Below are 16,990 nucleotides of genomic sequence, written 5' to 3' on the forward strand. Positions count from 1 at the left end.
CATTCCCAGAGGTCCTTCCGGCTCAAGCCCGCTCGTCACCCTTTTCCCAGGATGGGCAAGAGGCTCCTGTTATGTAATCCCACAGACCCTTGTGCTTCTTCCGTCATAGTATTCCTTCAAAATAAATCCCAAAGCTGACCACTGCTCCCTGCTCGCTCTGCCGCCCACGCCGGGTCCAGCGGCCAGCATCTCCCACGGGACTACTGCAGGCACCTCCCGGGGTCCCCGCTTACGCCCTTACTTCCCATATTCTGTGCCCCACTCAGCAGCCAGCGGGATCCTGTGAACATTTAAGTCAAATCACATCCCTCCTCTGCCAAGAGCCCTCTCGCAGCCCCCCTTATCTCAGAGTACAAGGCAGAGTCCTCACCAGGACTTACGAAGCCCCAAAAGATCGGCCTCTGTCCCTTGCCAGACTCCCCTCCCACCCTCTCGCCCTCCCTCTGCTCCAGCCACACCGCTGGACTTGGCCGTCCCTCGGAATTCAGGCTCTGTCTTATACCAGGGCTTTGCACTGCTGTTCCCTCTGTGTGCAACGCTCTTCCCCCTGATCGGGGCCTGGACAGACTGTGGGCACAAATCTCTGTCGAACGAATGAATAAATATCCTTCCATTTGTCCTGAGCCCCCGTCCCCAGCCTGCCCAGCTCACAGCTGCTCCAGCCAGACTGCCCCGTCACCCTTCCCTTGGGTTCTGACTTTCTCTTCTTCCTCAGTCCTGACTTGGAGAGTGCTGTTTATCTAGGGACTCAGAATTGCTCCGTCATGCCCTCTCTCCCCGTATCACCAGGAGCTTCCAAGGGCGAAAGTGATCACTCCACTCCCAGGGAATTTCTCCTTCCACTTTCCCCTTGAATCACAAAGAGATCCCCTTGTTGGAAATAATCCTTTTTTCTCTTTTTGTCTTTACCTTCTGGAAGCCAAATATTTGACTTAATTAACTGGTCCCCTCCTCCAGGAAGCCCTCCTTGACCTCCAGACTGGGGTCAGATGCCCGTTTGGGCTCCCCCAGTCCCTGAGCTGCCCTGTGTGAGCTCTGCCCACTCTGGGTCACGACCCCCTGGGGACAGATCTGTCTCCCTCATTGGAGTGGCAGCCCGTGAGGGCAGGGCCAGGGCTGTCACTCGTCACCTCCGTGTCACCGGCACCACCCAGCCCAGGGCTGGGTACAGTTCAGCTGAATTGTTAGGGGGTCATGGTGGAGGATGATGGTTGACCCGTGACACACCAACCTCACTGTTTTCCTATTTTTTATATTCTTATGAATATTAATATGGACGTATTTACATAAATTTGCATACACCGGCCCCAGAGGGAAGAGGGTGTGAGATGAGATTTGAGGAGGGGGCTCTGCGTGATGTGAGGTTCACTGTGCCGGCGGCAGCATCTTCAGCTGCACCTGGTCCCCCTGGGCCAGCGGAGCTGCCGCCCAGCCAGCCGCCACGGCCTTGGCCACATTGTTCCTCTTGGAAGCGAGTGGGGTCTCCAGGGTAAGGGAGGCGTTGGCCATCTCCTGGGGCTTGTCACTGGCCAGGAAGCGGATGAGGTTGTGCAGGGCGTTGGCCACGTCGCCGCGGGTGCCCTCGTTGACGAGGCAGTAGAGGATGGGGTCAGCCACGCAGTTGAGGCTGGTGAAGGCCAGCGAGCTGTGATATGCGGAGAAGACACGCTCCTCGAAGCCGCAGTCCCAGGGGCGGCCCAGGTAGACGGCGCTGCGCGAGAGCAGGAGCACGTGGTAGGGCGCGAAGCAGACCAGCACGATGGCAATGAGGCTGAGGGCCAGCCGCTTGATCTTGGCCTTCTCCTGGCGCTCGGTGGACACGCTGACCCGCACGGCCCGCAGGATGCCACGGTAGGACAGCAGCATGAGGGCCCACGGGAAGAGGAAGCCCACGAAAACGCGGTAGAGGTTCATCCAGGCCACCCAGCCCTCCATGGGGAACTTCTCGAAGCAGAAGGTGTGGTTGTAGCGGTCCCGGAAGAGCTCGTCATGGAACAGGGGCGCCGAGTTGGCACCCAGCTCGGTGGCCCAGACCACGGAGCTCACGGCCACGGCCGTCTTGACACGGCGCAGGCGGGCAAACCGCAGCGGGTGGGCCACGGCCAGGTAGCGGTCCACGGAGATGCAGCACAGGAAGGCGATGCTGATGTAGATGTTGGTATAGAAGACGAACCCGAAGAGCTTGCAGGAGCCGGGGCCGTGGATCCAGTTGTCGTGGTGCAGGAAGTAGTCCACCCACAGCGGCAGCGTGCAGATGTACAGCAGGTCGGCGATGCTGAGGTTCATCAGGTACACGCCCAGCTCGTTGCGTTGCCGCACCTGGCGGTAGGCGGCCCACAGGGCCAGGCAGTTGGTGGGCAGCCCCACCCCGATGACAAAGATATAGAGGGACGGCGGGAAGAGGTGGTCCACACGTGAGTCCACATGGCAGCCCTCCCACGTGCGGTTGCCCATCCTCGGCACTGGGGCTTTCGAGGCACTTCCCCTGGCCCACGGGGGCTGTGGGGCCACGGGGGGCGGGAAGCCATCGGGCCCCCTGAGCCCCCTCCTTGGAGGCTCAGGGTAACATGGTGGGAGCTCCGAGGGGAAGAAATGAGATCGACCGAGAATCGTGGGCAAAGCGGGGCACGGAGGGTAGAGCTTGAGAGGGGAAAGTTGGAGGAAGGATAGAATTACAACAGGAGGGGTGTTTGGGGGGATGGCAGGATTAACAAAGAGCTTTGTCAAGGAGGTGTTTACAGACGCAATCAGAGCATAAATGAGGGAGTATTGGGGTGACACAAAAATTGGCTGACGGGAACGTTTATAGATGAGATGGCGGCATCAGTGGGCAGTGGTGAGAGAAAGATTTTTGTAGTTGATACAGGAAGTAAGTGTAATGGTGGGGTGGAATGTCCTAGAAGACACATGAAATATATGGGATAGTGTTGAGCTAGGGCAGACTGTGGTTAGGGAGTGTTGAAAAGATCAGGCAAGGTGAATGGGGGTGCTGGTATCTCCTAGGACCCCAGTAAGAAATAGAGAGTAAGGTAACCAAAGAGAAGATTACAGAAAAAGGAGACGTCCTGTGGGGGGCGGCCAGAGAGGAAGGGCTCAGTCTGGGGATGTGGGAAGGGTTTTTAAGAAACAGGAAGGAGGTGAGTCAGGGTTAGATCAAAGGAAGGATAGGATGGAGGGGGATTTGAAGGGGGCAGGGGAGGGGCTCCAGCTTGGTCCTGGTGGGGACTGAGCAGTTGAGAAGAAGTGGCCACACTCACAACTCAAAGCTGGCTTGGCAGGGCCTGCGGGGAGAGAGGACAGCAATGATGGGGTCACGGACCGCCCCCTTTTCCCCACACCCCTCACCGTAACTCCTGTGGGCTGCAGGGGGTGGACAACCCAACGATGCCTGATTGAGCCCCACTCTAAGCAAGATCTCTGAAAACACAGATTTGAGGTGCTGGATGTATATTTTATCCCTCGTAGGTGTTAAAGACCCAACTCAGATTTTAGAACTCCCTTCCAGAAACCATGTAAAACTGGTACAAATATCATATCATGCTTTGGGAACTGCTAAACGAGGCTAACCCCATCAATTCACAGGCAAGGAGAAGGGGCCCAGAGAAGCTGGGTCACTTCCCTCAAGGACGCACAGCAAGGCTGTGACTGAACCTGGGCTGGGACCAGCTTCCCACTCCTCAACCCGGACACCCCTTTCTTGACAATGATGATGACAATGGTGATAATAGCTAAAGTTTATTGAGTCCTACTACATCTCAGACCCTGTTCTCAACACTGTTATGGGTATTAATTCATTAAAATTTCAAGGACCCCTTGAGGAAAGTACGTTATTTGCCCTATTCGACAAACTGAGGCACAGTGCGGTTCCGAGACCTGTCCAAGGTCCTGACGAGGGAAGAGGGGAAAATCTCGGCCTTCGCCCCTTTTCTCCAGTCTGTGCATGTTTCCACCCAAGAATAAATGGACAGAGAAGGACCCTGGGCTGACAGCGGGGTCTGGGAGCCACAGCTGCCAGGGGGAAGGGAGGAGAGGAGGAGCTGCTGGACTCGATCAAGGTTGGGGAGCAGGGGGAGGCCCTGGGGTCAGCGCCTGCCGTCCCCTCCCTCAGGGACCACTCCCGTCATTGCCTCTTCTTACTCCCCTCTGGCTTCCCCGAGTGAGAACCTTGGGCCTGTCACCCCCTCGGTCCTGGGGAGACCTGAAAGCACAGGGCAGCGGACGGTCATGGACCAAGCCCCTGACCACCGTCAGCCCCGGAGGAAGGGGAGCAAAGTCCTGAATCAGAGGCATCTTCGGATCCAGGGATTTGCACAGATTTCGTTTTTCAGGCTGTGAAAACTTTAAGAAACAAAACAAGATCTTCACTGGAAACCTCAACCAAGAAAGCCAAAAGGGAAAGCTGCTCTGTGCTCTGGATGAAATGAGGTGGGGGGAGGGAGGCCACCTCTGGAGAATCCCCAGGACAACCTTTGAAAACCACTGGTGGAGTCGATTGGACAGATGAGGAAGCTGAGGTCCAGAGAGGGGAAGGGATGAGCCCAAAGTCACACAGCAGGTCCTTGGGAACCCCCCAGATGCCTGAGCATCCTTCCACGGGGAAGTCCTCTTGGCTCTGCCTACCTCCACAATAAATCCTGAATCCATGCATGTCTCCCTAAACCCCTGCCCCTGCCTGCTCTGTCCACCATCTGCTCTCGCTGGGACTCGTGCAGTAGCCTCCTTGCTGTTTTCCAGGCTGCCACTCTGGCGTCCTTCAACTCACTTCCCCCATGGCAGCCAGAAAGATCTTTCTAACATGGAAATCAGTTCTCGTTACTTCTCTCCTTGAAACCCTCCAATGGCTTGCCAATGGATTTGGGGTAAAAATCCCAGCTCCTTGCCCCAGGGGACAAGGTGCTGCCTGACTTTCTTGCCCACATGCCTCCCCCCTGCACCTAAGTAGGCTCAAGGTCAATGACCTTCTTTCCAGCTTCAAAACCTTTGCCCTACTGTACCCTCCACCTGGACGGCTCTTCCTGCGGATCTTCAGACCAGCTCCCTCATGTCCCTCACTTCCTCACAGAGGCCCTCCCTACCCAGAGTCCCACCTCCCCGCCCCCCACTCCCAGGGCTCTCTCCTCACCTCGTATCTTGCTTTTGTCTGTCTGTCTGTCTAGAGTGGACGTTCCAGGAAGGCAAGGACCTCGTGTTTACAGCTGTATCCCCAGCATACAGTAGGCGCTCAATAAATGACTGTGGACTGAAGGAACACGCGTTGGTCAGCCCATCCCCCAAGGCAGGCTCCCTCTCCCCTTGAGGCAGCACCCCCACCCCCCCATCCCCCACTTCAGGCTCAGATAAATCCCTGTGGGGTCCCAGGGAAAAAGTGAAAAGGGCAGAATCTATCCGCTCCATAATTGACTTTGAAAGGTCAGGGCTGAGTCCTGCTTAGTAAGTCCTACCCCCTGTGGGGTCCTCTGTGGCAGAGCGGCTGCCCCCATCCCAGACTCCCAGACAGGCTGCTGGATCCTGTGGGGACGGGGCAGAGGGAGCTTGCTCCTGGCCGGAACAGTGCAATCCAGTCCTTCCCTTCGAATCGAACTCCCCCCCCCCACACCCGACCAAGTCGCTCAACACCCCTGTCTCCCCTCTCTCTTCCCCTCAGTCTCCTCTGACCCTTGGTCTCCTCCTCTGTCTGCCTTTGGTCTCCCCATCCTCCTGTAACTCTGAGGAAATTCCTTCTCCTTCAGGAGCCTCAGTTTCCCCTCCTGACAGAACTTTTATGCGGGTCACATCACAGATAGGAAAAGCCTTGGTAGAACATGTGACCATCTATAAAGCGTGCAGTATTTGAACAATTATCATTGTTCCATGGGAACGGGGGAGCTGAGACAAGAAAGGAACCAGGAATGGGAGGATGCACTGAGAGCTGGGAGCTCCCTTTGCCCCACCCTCTCAGACCGTCTGGGTTCAGCTGAGGCTGGAGCCGGTCCACGGGCAGGGGACTTATTTCCCGCAGCCAGAGGAAATACACTTCCCATTACTAATTTCCTCGAGGGGGAACCAGTGGGGCGCTCACCCCTCCCTCCTCCCGCCCCTCCTCCTCAACCCACCTGCTTCCTGGGGGTGCTGGGCATGGGGGGCACTCAGACAAGCCCTCTCTTCTCCCCCACCTAAGTTCTGCCCACCATTAAACCCCCAAAAGAGAGCCCAGAACGGCAGACCCTCAGAATTCCACAAGGCAACAGGCCCATGTGCGACAACGGGGGGTGCGAGGCTATTTCTGACCTCTTCCGGGTACAGATGGGGAAACTGAGGCTCAGAGCGGCAAGGCAGTTGTCTGAGTCACACGATGTGCCAAGCCTGGGCAGATCTCCCCTCGTTCTTAACTGAAGGGTTGCCCCTTCCCTGATTGGTTTCTCTCCTCACGCCCTGCCCTCCTGTAATTTTTCTCAGGTCTCTCTGGGGTCCTCGGCCCCACTTTGAGAATCTGCTGAAAGATACACGGACTTCCTCACCAGAGAAAAGAAAGTGACCTCGGTGTCTCACGTGCCCCTCCATCACCTGACTCCCTGGCCCGACCCCCTGGGGTCAGGACCTTCTCGACTTGAGGTGTAAGTTGCCTCCCTTACTCAGGCTTTCTTACCCCCAAATCTCACAGCCCTACAAGAAGCCAGCCTCCGGTCCCACAAGCCCCCCTCTTTGGTCCCTGCTGGCCCCTCCTAGAGGAGCAGGGGAGAGAGATAAGCCCGACTGTGACGAGATAGGGGGGCAGACAGGAAGCACTGGTCATGCCACAGCCCCAACTTGATGCCTCAGCTGCTCAGGCCAGATAAGTCCCTGTGCCCCACCGGCCAACCCGAAATCCAGCAAGACTGAAGGATTGGGGGGCATTAAGAGGACAAGAGGGGGAGAGGATGCAGCCTCTCACCTCCCCCGCTGCCCTTGGCTCACTCACCAGCCTCATCCTAGAAGCCACCAGGCTGCCTCCCCCCGCCCCCCACATCCCTCCTCTGCGGCCTCCTGCTTCCCCCCTCCCCTGGCAGCCCCCAGGGACCGGCCAGCTCCGGTCTGCTCATTAGGGGACGAAATGTGATCACCGCGCCTCGCTCCCCACCTGGTGCCCTGGCGGCTGGCGGAAACCAGGGGGCAGCCAGGCCACGCTGACCACCCTTCTGGGCCTCAGTTTCCCCATTTCCACCAAATGGGTCCCCAAGGCCCCCACACACCACACCACCTAGAAGGGACAGCAGAGTCGTCTGACTCTTTCCCCCGATGTTCTAGATTCTATTCTCTCCGGGTTCTATTGTTAGTCCGGTTCATGGTTTACTGTGCTATTCTTATAACCTTCCAGAGCTTTACCTCCCTTCCATTCTATTATGATTATCACCGCGGCTTCCCAGGCCCTTACCCTTCTAAGTTTCCAATATTCCAAGCGTCTCCCATCCCAAGAATCTCAAGTTCTATTGTTAGAACGCTCTAGGATTTTTTTTTTAAACATTCTGCGACTTTCATAATCTATTATTAAACACTCGGTGATTATTATCTTTGCCCAGCAAACGCGAAGATGTGTTTCCCTTTTCTTTTTTACACAAATGGGAACGTGCTCTCCAGATGGTGGACCTCACTTCCTTTTTTGCCCCCCTTCTCTGTTCTGTCTTTTTAACATTCCAGCAGCCTGAAATTCTGGGAGTGTGCGGAATTCCAAGACACTAAGGATTCGCAGGGGGTGGCGGTAGGGGTTAGAAGCCACTTGCCCCTAGCCCCTAAATTCTCACCGCCTGGGGGGAGGGCCACTAGGAGCTCAGGCTTCCTCCTTACCCCTTGCCCAGGGTGTCCTGCCTCATCCCTCCCCACTCGCTCACACCAGCTGAGTTATTATTTGTCTAGACACAAACCAAATTATAGGGCCCGTCCCGCGGGAGCAGTGGGCTTCCCAGGGAGGGCCAGGAGACAGAGGCAGGCGGGTGTTAACCCCTGCCCCCTCTTCTCTGAAACCCTGCCCTTCCACCCAAACCAACTCTTGTCCCCTCTCCCTCCCCACCACCATGGCTTTCGAAATATTTTCTCTTCTCTGCCACTAAAACGCTCCCTCCTGGATTCCAGCCATCCATACTCACCCCAGCATGCTTCCCTCCTCCCTGTGAAGACCTCTTTTCCCAAATTAATCTGACTTAGTGGCAGCCAAAGAAGGCAGGTCTGTGGATCAGGGCTTCTGTGGAACTGGAGTTCCAATCCTCCGCCTGGCACTGACTCGCTGTGGGGACTTCTGCTCTTGGGCCTCAGTTTCCCCATCTGTAAAATGGGGGCTTGGCCCAGATGGCTGCGAAAGCCCTTCTGAGCTCACAACTGGGAATGCTGAAAACTGCCAAGGTTCCAAAACTCAGCTTTTTGGATTGAAGGATTCAAATATCCTCAGGACTTTGATTGGAAGGTTGGGACATTTCCAGTCCTCCCACCGGATCATTCTCACGGTCTGGGTCCTTCCATTCATAGACTTCACATTCAAGGGTTCTTCATTATATGGTCCCCAGAGTTCAAGAGCCCCTCATCTGTCTCTCTTATCTCCTCCTACTGGACCCCCCTCCCAGAAAGGAAAACCTCCCCATCCTCACCCCAAATCTGAGGTCGAATTCATCCACAGAGACGGAGCTGGGTGGGAGTGCCCTCTTGGTGGGTTCAGAAGGAGTAAAGCTGGTGGTGGTGGGCCCCGGAGGGGGAGTTGAAGGATGTGGCCCCATCATCTCCATTGGTGCCCACAAGCAAACCCCCCAGCACACATCCCGCCTCAGCACACAACACACATCCCGCAACCAATGCCTCATAGAAATTCCAGAGTGGTCCCTCAGTCTGGTTTGCTGGGGGAGAGGTCCAGTTCAAGGAGGGGGGACGAGGCCGAGGAAGGAAGGAGTTAATGGTGACCCAGCCAAATCCTGGAAGGGAGGAAGTGGGGAAGGAAGTCCACCCCCCAGCCAGGAATTCCTGAAATTGGAGGGTGGGGTGGGTGGGACGTCAGGAGCAGAGGGGTGACTATGTGAAAGGGGCGCTGGGGTCACAGTGTCACTCGGAGTCCACCTGCCCCAGGTGGCAACCTTACTGCCCCCTGGCCCGCTCCCCAGCAGCTCCTCAGCCCGGGGGAAAGCTCTGCGGATGCCCGAGGGTTTGGAATGAGATGAGGACAGAGTGAAGCAGCCAGGAGCCGTTCTGAGAGACAGAGACAGAGAAATACGGAGAGAGGCAGAGAGGCAGGAGGAGAAAGCGCAGAGAGATGCACAGAGACAGGGAGATGTGGAGATGGAGGCAGAGAGATCCAGAGAGACTGGGAGTTCCTCAAGAGATGGGGATAGAGGCCATCAGAGACAGACAAGGGATGCAGAGACAAGAGAGAGACAGACAGCGATAGACGGAGAGAGAACGGCAGAGAGCAAGACAGAGACGCCCAGAGATGTAGAAGGAGAGACACACCCAGAGAAGGGAGAGGCACCACAGAGACAAGGGGAGAGATGGAGACAGACCCAGAGACGAAGTCAGCCGCGGAGACACTGGGAGAGCCAGCCCCGGAGAGGGGCGGGGACGAGACGGCGGGGGAGACTGAGGCAGCGACGCGAGGACGCAAAGCCGCCGAGGGGGGCGGGCGCCTACCTGCGCGCGGCTGGACGGGGCGGGCGGCGGTGCCTCTCTCGGCGGCGGCGGGGTCCGGCTCGACGGCGGCGCAGGGACCCGGCGGCGACTCCTCCGGCCCCCGGCCTGAGCTGCCCGCCGAGGCCCCGCCCCGGCCAGGCCCGCCCCCGTTAACCCTCCTCTGTCGCTCCCCTTTAACCCCTTAAGCCTTCACCCCGATAAAGGCCTCCAGCGCTGGGGAACCTCACCTGCGGCTGGAACATCCCCCCCTACCCGTCCAGGTCCCCAGCCTGGGGGCCCCCATCTCATTAACCCCTTTTGTTACCAGGCTCCAACCCCACACCGCCAGCTTGATCAGGCTCTGGGCTATGGGGGTAGGGGGCCCCCCTATTGACCCTCCCTGAGTTGAGCCATTTCTTCCCTTGGAGACCCCAATAAGTCGTTAACATTCTGGTCACCGCATGCCCCCCGCCCCCAAGGGAGAGAACAAAGAGGTCCCTTAGGTCCCCTCTCCTAGGGTCGGGGCCGCCCCTGGAAGGAGCCCTGGGACTTGCAGTTCTAGCCCAGCCTCTTGGCCCAATCTTAGGCTACTGACCTCTCTGTGCCTCAGTTTCCTCTTCTGTCCATGCGGTCCCTCATAGTCCCTTTGTCATGGGGATATCATTTCAAGGTGTCAATATGATCAAGTCTGTAAAACATGGCCCTCCCTGAAATTTCACTTATTTTTTCTAACGATCTGTCTCCCCACTAGGAGGAGTGTCATTTTTGCATCTGGTTGTTTACTGCTGTGTGTCCGTTGCCTGGAGGACCACCGTGCACACGATAGGTGTGCAATACACATTATTTTCAGGGAAGGAATACACGACTGGTTGAGTGCTCTAGAAATATTTGATTGTTTTTATGATGATCATCACCCCCTTCATAAATCGGTCAGGAGAATTCATTCTTGGTCAAAGCACTTCGGACAGACCTGGCACGTAGCACTCAAAAATGACGGCTATTGGGTTTGCAAATTCTTTCTTGTTTGTTTATTTTTTTGATAAAAATAAAAATGCCCGGATCCTAAGGGAATGGGACAATGAGTTGTGACAAACAGATACAGCCACGTGACGAAGCACCCAAATCAAGACGTGGCCCGTTTCCATCACCCAGGAGCGTTGTTCTTTCCCTCTTTCCAGGCAATACTCACACTCTCCACCCTCTGAGGCAGCTCCCTGCTTTCTTTTTCCACCAGAGATTAGTGTAGCTTGTTCTAGAACTTCATCTAAATGAAGTGATACAGTTTGTTTGTTTGTTTTTTAAAGGTAGCTATTATTATAATCATTTGCTGTGTGGCCTCCAACAAGTGAATTCACCTCTCTGATCCATATTACCCAGTTCCTCTCAGGGCTCTTGAGGGAAACAGAAAGTGAGAGTTAATCAAGGACTTGTAACCTCCAACACACACTGGATTAAAGGCTCTCTCCTTCCACCCTCCCTCAAGTCAGGGACAGCTCCAAGAGAAATGTCCAGAAGGCTGCAGCCCCTGCCCACAGATATCCCCATATATAGCCTATCAGCTTCCAGACAAGCCCCACAGAGCCCTCCTCTCAGCCCCTTGGCCGGCCCAAGCTTCTCTTAAAGAGAAATTCTGGGCCCACTGGTGGGCGAGGGTCCCCTTCTCTCCTGGGCTCGCCCTAAGTTTACGCTTAGGGGTCCTGGCAGGCAGCAGGTGCCACTTAAAGAGTTTACGTGGGAGCTTTTAGGAAGGGACATTTTAGAGGGGATAGGCAGGGCGAAGGACCCCACAAAGTATGGGGTGGCGCCAGGGGACCAGCGTGTGCGTGAGCCAAACCATTATCACCCTTTGAGCAGAAAGCGGGAGGGGAGCCCGGAGGAGCTGGAGCTGGAGGGAGAGGAAGGGGCCACGGCCAGAGGGCAGGGGTGCAGGGCGGGGCCCCACCTCTCTCCTCCCACCCGAGAATTTTCCATCACTGCCTCTAATTGGCAGGATTCAAGCAGAAGACAGAGGACCAGGGGCCCCCGAGGATGGAGTCCGCACAGGGCAGCCTCCCAGGGCCCCGAGCAGGAGGAGAAGGGCTGAGGCTGACCCCGGGGGCACGTGGAGAATCACCAGCACACTTCCATAGAATTTTCTAGGCTCCTTGTTCCATGCAGGTCTGAGGCTGGGCACAAGGGGGCGACAGAGCACCAAGAGACCCAATGAAAAGGATGCTCCCATAGCGCCGGCCACTTCCCCAGAACTCGGACAGTCTGAAGGGTCAAAAGGGCGGTAGGGGGGCGGACAGGAAAGGAGACTTTGATCCCAGAACAGAAGAAAACCGGCCTCTGAAACGTGGGGATCTGGAGGGGTGATGTGGTTGCTGGGCGGTGCCGGCTGAATAGGAGTTCCGCAGGTGGACAAGTTCAGAAAGGGTGAACCAGCGGGGAGGAAACAGCGTGTGCAGAGGCGCAAAGGCATGCAATGTCACACAGAAGGATAAATACTGGTGATTCAAATGGCTGGAGATCAGAGGCAGGCACAGAAGAGGATGCTGGCTAAAAAGGCGGAGGATCAGAAATGATTGCAAAATAAGGCCGGCTAACATTTAATGACCGCTGACTACATTCCAGGCACTGTTGTAAGCATTTTATGCGAATATCTCGTTTCATCCTCAAAGTAACCCTATAGAGAAGTCCTGTTTTGCAGAGAAGGACACTGAGGCACAGAAGAGGAAGTGGAAATGCTGGAATCCCAGCAGTGGGGCCCCAGTTATACCACTTTCCAGGGTGGGAAATGGGGGCTTAAGGAATTTAATCTTTGACCCCCTTTCTTTAACGCACTTTCAACCGTTTCCGACACACCCACATATCACTCTAATATTCAATCAACAAACCGTCCCCGAGCCCCTGTTTCTGTACCTGGCCCTGGGTTGTCAGTGTTGGAGACACAGCAGTGACCAGCTGTGGAGAACAGCCGTGGCCCTTTCCTCCCAGGGCTGGCAGTCAGTGATGGGGGTACAGTGACACCCCAGAGTGGTCAAGACTGGCACTGGGGACCAGAGGACTGCTGGAGCCCAGAGGGGACTTTGTTGCATTTTCTCAGGAGAATAGGAGGAAGGAGGGAGCAGAAAACTGTCAGAACTTCCACCTGGAACACTCCCTTCACTTTACCTGGCTCATTTCTTACTCATCCTTCAATGTTCCAGTCTATTGTTCCCTCCAGGAAGCCCTCCTGGGTGCCCCCTTGATTTTCCTCTGCCCTGTCAGGGTCATCATTGTCTGAGGATGGGTCTGCCTCCCCCACTGGACTGTGAGTCCCTTGAAGGCAGGGCCGGGGTTGTCTCTGTTACCACCGTGCCCAGGCACTGGCCTACCATAAAATGCTCCTTCCATATGTTGAATTCATTCATTCATTCATTCACTAATCAACATACATATTTGTTGAGCATTTACTTTATGCCAGACACTGTGCTGGGCACAGGGGATACAATCTTGGAAAGTTAAAACCCTCACCTTCATGGGCAATTGATTAGCGAATGAGTGACTTCCGGTCACATTAATTGAGATCTCTGGCCACAAACGTGGAGGGGATAGAACCCTTTGACATGACTGAATACCCTCCCCTTCTTAGAATTTCCTGTTTGGCTCTCGGGGCTTCATTTCTGATGGTTGGAGAGTTACAGCTTACACAGCTGTTCCTGGACACTCGTGGCCCATCCTCCTTGCTGGCTAATGGGGGGTTCACAGGTTTCTCCTGCTATAATTTTTCCCTCCCTTGGGAAGAGATGCGCTTGATAAGTTGTCCTTCTGAAATCGCAAGTCTCTGAGCTTCCCATCTCAAGAGATCATCTGTAGAGTTGAGACAAGGAAAGGAAACACAAGCGTGTAACGTTCTACAAAATTCTTGTGTATTGGTCTGTCCGGAAAAATACTACATGTTTGCTCCCTTATGCTATTTCTCTTAGCGCGCTGCCTCTCAAAGTGCGGTCCTCGAGGCATCAGCATCACTGAGAACTCTGGAAATGCGAATTCTCACGCCCCACCCCAGACTCACTGAATGAGAAACACTGGATGTGGGGTCAGGTGGAGCCGCCTTTTCATTAGAACAATGCCTGCAGGTGATTCTAACGCTCCTTCCAGTTTGAGAACTACTGAACTAGAGAATAGGGGAAAAAAACTCAGTGCCTGAAACATAAAAAAAAAAAGGCGAGGGGAGCCACCGCTCGGTGGTTGAGTATGCGTCCTCGACTTCGGTGGCCTGGGGTTTGTGGGTTTGTATCCCGGGTGCAAACCTATACACACTGCTCATCAAGCCACGCTGTGGCAGCGTCCCACATACAAAATAGACAAAGATTGGCACAGATGTTAGCTCAGGGCCAATCTTCCTCACAAAAAAATACAAAGAAAAAATAAACCTCTCTCTTTCTCTGTGTTTATATATATGTATCATACACGCACACACATCCTCCTGGTTCTGTTTCCCTGGGATTTTCTCTAATACCTCAAAACTGAAGCTGGCGGCTACCACGCAGGATATCCTATCATTAATATAAGGTCTCCTTTAGGATATAGTCCACTACCTGAGCTAAAATCAGCCCAGATGGCAGAACTTATGGCACTTATTAGGGCTTGTCAACTAGCCAAAGACCAGAGAACAAATATATCTACAGACGGTGGCTATGCTTGAGGATACGCTGGAAAGAAAAGGGAGTTTCTAACCTCTGCTGGAATCTCCATTAAAAAAACCCCACACACGTGATAAAATTGCATTGAACCGCGCGCGCACACACCCACACAAACCACAACATGTAAAACCAGTGACGTGAGTAAGGTCTGCAGACTTGCCAGTGTCCCTTTCTTAGTCTGGGTATTGTACTATAGCTGTACAAGATGTTACCACTGGGGGGAGCTGGATGAAGGGTACGGGGGACCTCTCCATACTCCTTGGCAACTTGCTCTGAGTCTATCACCATTTCAAAGTTGTGTAAATAAAACCACAGTTTCCTCGAAAGAGTTAAACATAGAATTACCCCATGGCCCAGCAATTCCACTCCCAGGTATGTGCCCGAGAGAAGTGAGCACGCATGTCTGGCACAGAGCCTTGTACGAGAATGTTCACAGCAGCATTATTCACAGTAACAGAAGGTGGATACAACCCAAATTTCCATCAAGGGATCAATGGATGACACCCAACCATGAGTGATAAGAAATCAATTGGTTATTGTTTTAAGCCATTTGTCATGGAGTGGTTTGGTCCTGAAGCAACAGATAATGGGAACAGGAATCGTTAGACTCTCGGAAGCATTGTCGCCCACCCTGACACACACGTGCGGAGGTGGCTGGCACCCTCCATCTCCGGCTCCACATTTTCCCACCCTCTTTCCTTTGGGGGAACTCCCCCGCCCACTCAGAGAGGTGGAGGAGGGGCTGTCAGTCCCAGAAATGGTACCCTAACCAGAAGGGCGGGCACGTCACCCAGGCCGGCCAATCAGATGACTCCATTTCCTGGGCCACAGAGATTGGTTCAAGGGTGGCCACGTGATCCAAGCTGAGCCAATCAGATTCCTCCTGGAGACACTTGAGGGCTAGGGGAGAAAGGCATCCTCTTGCTTTGATGTTACCACGTGGCCAGGGGGAATGCTTGCGACTGTGGCGTCTGTGTTCTGAATCGTGTAAAAATGATCAGCTAACGTTTATAGAGAGCTTGTTAAGTGCCAGGCACCGTCCTAAGTGCTTTTGCATATACTTAAGTCATTCCGTTTTCACGGTACTCCTATGAGGGAGGTGCTATTAACTTCTACTTTATACATGGGGAAACTGAGGCTAAGAAACTCGCTCACAGGGAGAAGCCAGACCCAAAAGAGTTCATAATCTATGATTCCATCTATTTAAAGCAAAAGTGGGCAAGCCACCACTGTGGGCCAAATCCTGTCTACAGCCTGTCTTTGTATGGCAGCTGAGCTAAGATGGTTTTACATTCTGAAGTGGCCCAACAGAAATCAAGACACCAGTATTTTGTGACACTGTGAAAATGAGAAATTCAAATTTCAGTGTCCATAAATAGTTTTATTGGAACACAAGCTCATTTTCATATGCTTACGGTTGCTTTCACATGACAACGTCAAAGTCCGTTGGGGACAGAGACTGGGTGGCTCACAAAGGCTAAAATATTTACTGACTCTTTACAAAAAGTTTGCCCACCTGTGATTTAAAGTACAAAAATGGATAAAACCATTCTGTGGGGTGAAAAGTAAGGGTAGTGGCTACTGTGGGGCCCAATGACTGGGAGGGGGCACAAAGGGGCTTTTGGCGGGGGCTAGGATATTCTGTTTCTCCATCTGGGAGCTGGCTGCGTGGATGGGGTCTGTGTGAATTCAGCAGATTATACATTTACGATGAGTGTACTTCTCTGCATCTATGTTAAATATCAATAAAAAGTTAAAGTTAAAAATTTGCTCAAGGTTACAGATACTAAGTTGAGAAATCCCCAAGAAGAGGACCCCGATGACCACGTGTGAGCCCCCTGAATCCAGCAGGGCCCCTCCTGCACTTCCTAGTTCCACGACCTGCAAGTTCTTTTTGTTTAGGCTGGATGGAGCTGGGTTTCTGTCTCTTGCTACCCAGATCCTCATACTCCATCTCCCAGCTGTCTATTGTGTCATCAGCCCACTTCTCCGAAAACTTTCCTTGCCCTCTTTCAACCTTGTGGTTCAGGTGAAGGTTTCCATCTTTTTACGTGATCCCATCTCCCTGGCCACCATCATTGGTCCAGGGCTGGTCTTCACCCAAGTGGAGCCAATCACAGGAGACCAACCAGCAGGACAAGTTGATTGATGTGCAGATGGATCAATCACAGCCCTTCCCCGGGATTTTTTTTTTTTTTTGAGGAAGATTAGCCCTGAGCTAACTACTACCAGTCCTCCTCTTTTTTGCTGAGGAAGACTGGCCCTGAGCTAACATCCATGCCCATCTTCCTCTACTTTATATGTGGGACACCTACCACAGCATGGTGTGCCAAGTGGTGCCATGTCCGCACGCGGGATACCGAGAAGCAGAATGTGTGAACTGAACCGCTGCGCCACCAGGCCAGCCCCTTCCCTGGGATTTTTGAACTGGGGGCCGAAGGCTGGTTGATATGAGCTTTGAAGCTGCTGGGCGCCATGTTTCTGTGGTGTGGAGAATGAAGGCTGGTCCCTGAGAAAAATGCTGACTTGCAGAAGGTCAGAGAAGGTATAGAGGACCCTGGCTGCCCTCAAAACCTTGGTTCGATGGCCCTGAAGCCCAGAGACACGTCTATCCTTCCTTGTTTGGCAAAGTGGGCCAATTTAGTTCTCTTTTGGCCTAAGTTCCAGCAAACTTGGTTTCTGTCAAGCTTAAAGACCAACAAAGACCTAAATAGTCATGGTCC

At 54.1% G+C, this 16,990-nt stretch overlaps 1 protein-coding gene across 4 annotated transcripts; it reads right to left on the bottom strand.

Moving 5' to 3' along the window:
* Positions 1–913: 913 nt before the first annotated feature.
* GPR4 (G protein-coupled receptor 4) lies at positions 914–9,761 on the bottom strand. Of its 4 annotated transcripts, none has more exons than XM_014860941.3 (3): positions 9,622–9,761; positions 5,123–5,239; positions 914–3,281 (listed from the first exon to the last, which is right to left on the bottom strand). In XM_014860941.3, the coding sequence occupies exon 3, from the start codon at positions 2,452–2,454 to the stop codon at positions 1,366–1,368; it is 1,089 nt and encodes a 362-aa protein (XP_014716427.1). In that variant the 5' UTR covers positions 2,455–3,281; positions 5,123–5,239; positions 9,622–9,761; the 3' UTR covers positions 914–1,365. The 4 variants fall into 4 exon arrangements, with proteins under 4 accessions (XP_014716427.1, XP_070354899.1, XP_070354898.1 ...); XM_070498798.1 differs by lacking the exon at positions 9,622–9,761 and adding an exon at positions 8,595–8,818; XM_070498797.1 differs by lacking the exon at positions 9,622–9,761 and adding an exon at positions 8,100–8,233.
* Positions 9,762–16,990: the final 7,229 nt, after the last annotated feature.

This window comes from Equus asinus, chromosome 26, assembly GCF_041296235.1.
Source record: "Equus asinus isolate D_3611 breed Donkey chromosome 26, EquAss-T2T_v2, whole genome shotgun sequence".
Taxonomy (NCBI): Eukaryota; Metazoa; Chordata; class Mammalia; order Perissodactyla; family Equidae; genus Equus; species Equus asinus.

Coding starts and splice junctions, on each gene's coding strand:
- GPR4 (XM_014860941.3), bottom strand. CDS start 2,454: ATGGGCAACCGCACGTGGGAGGGCTGCCATGTGGACTCACGTGTGGAC.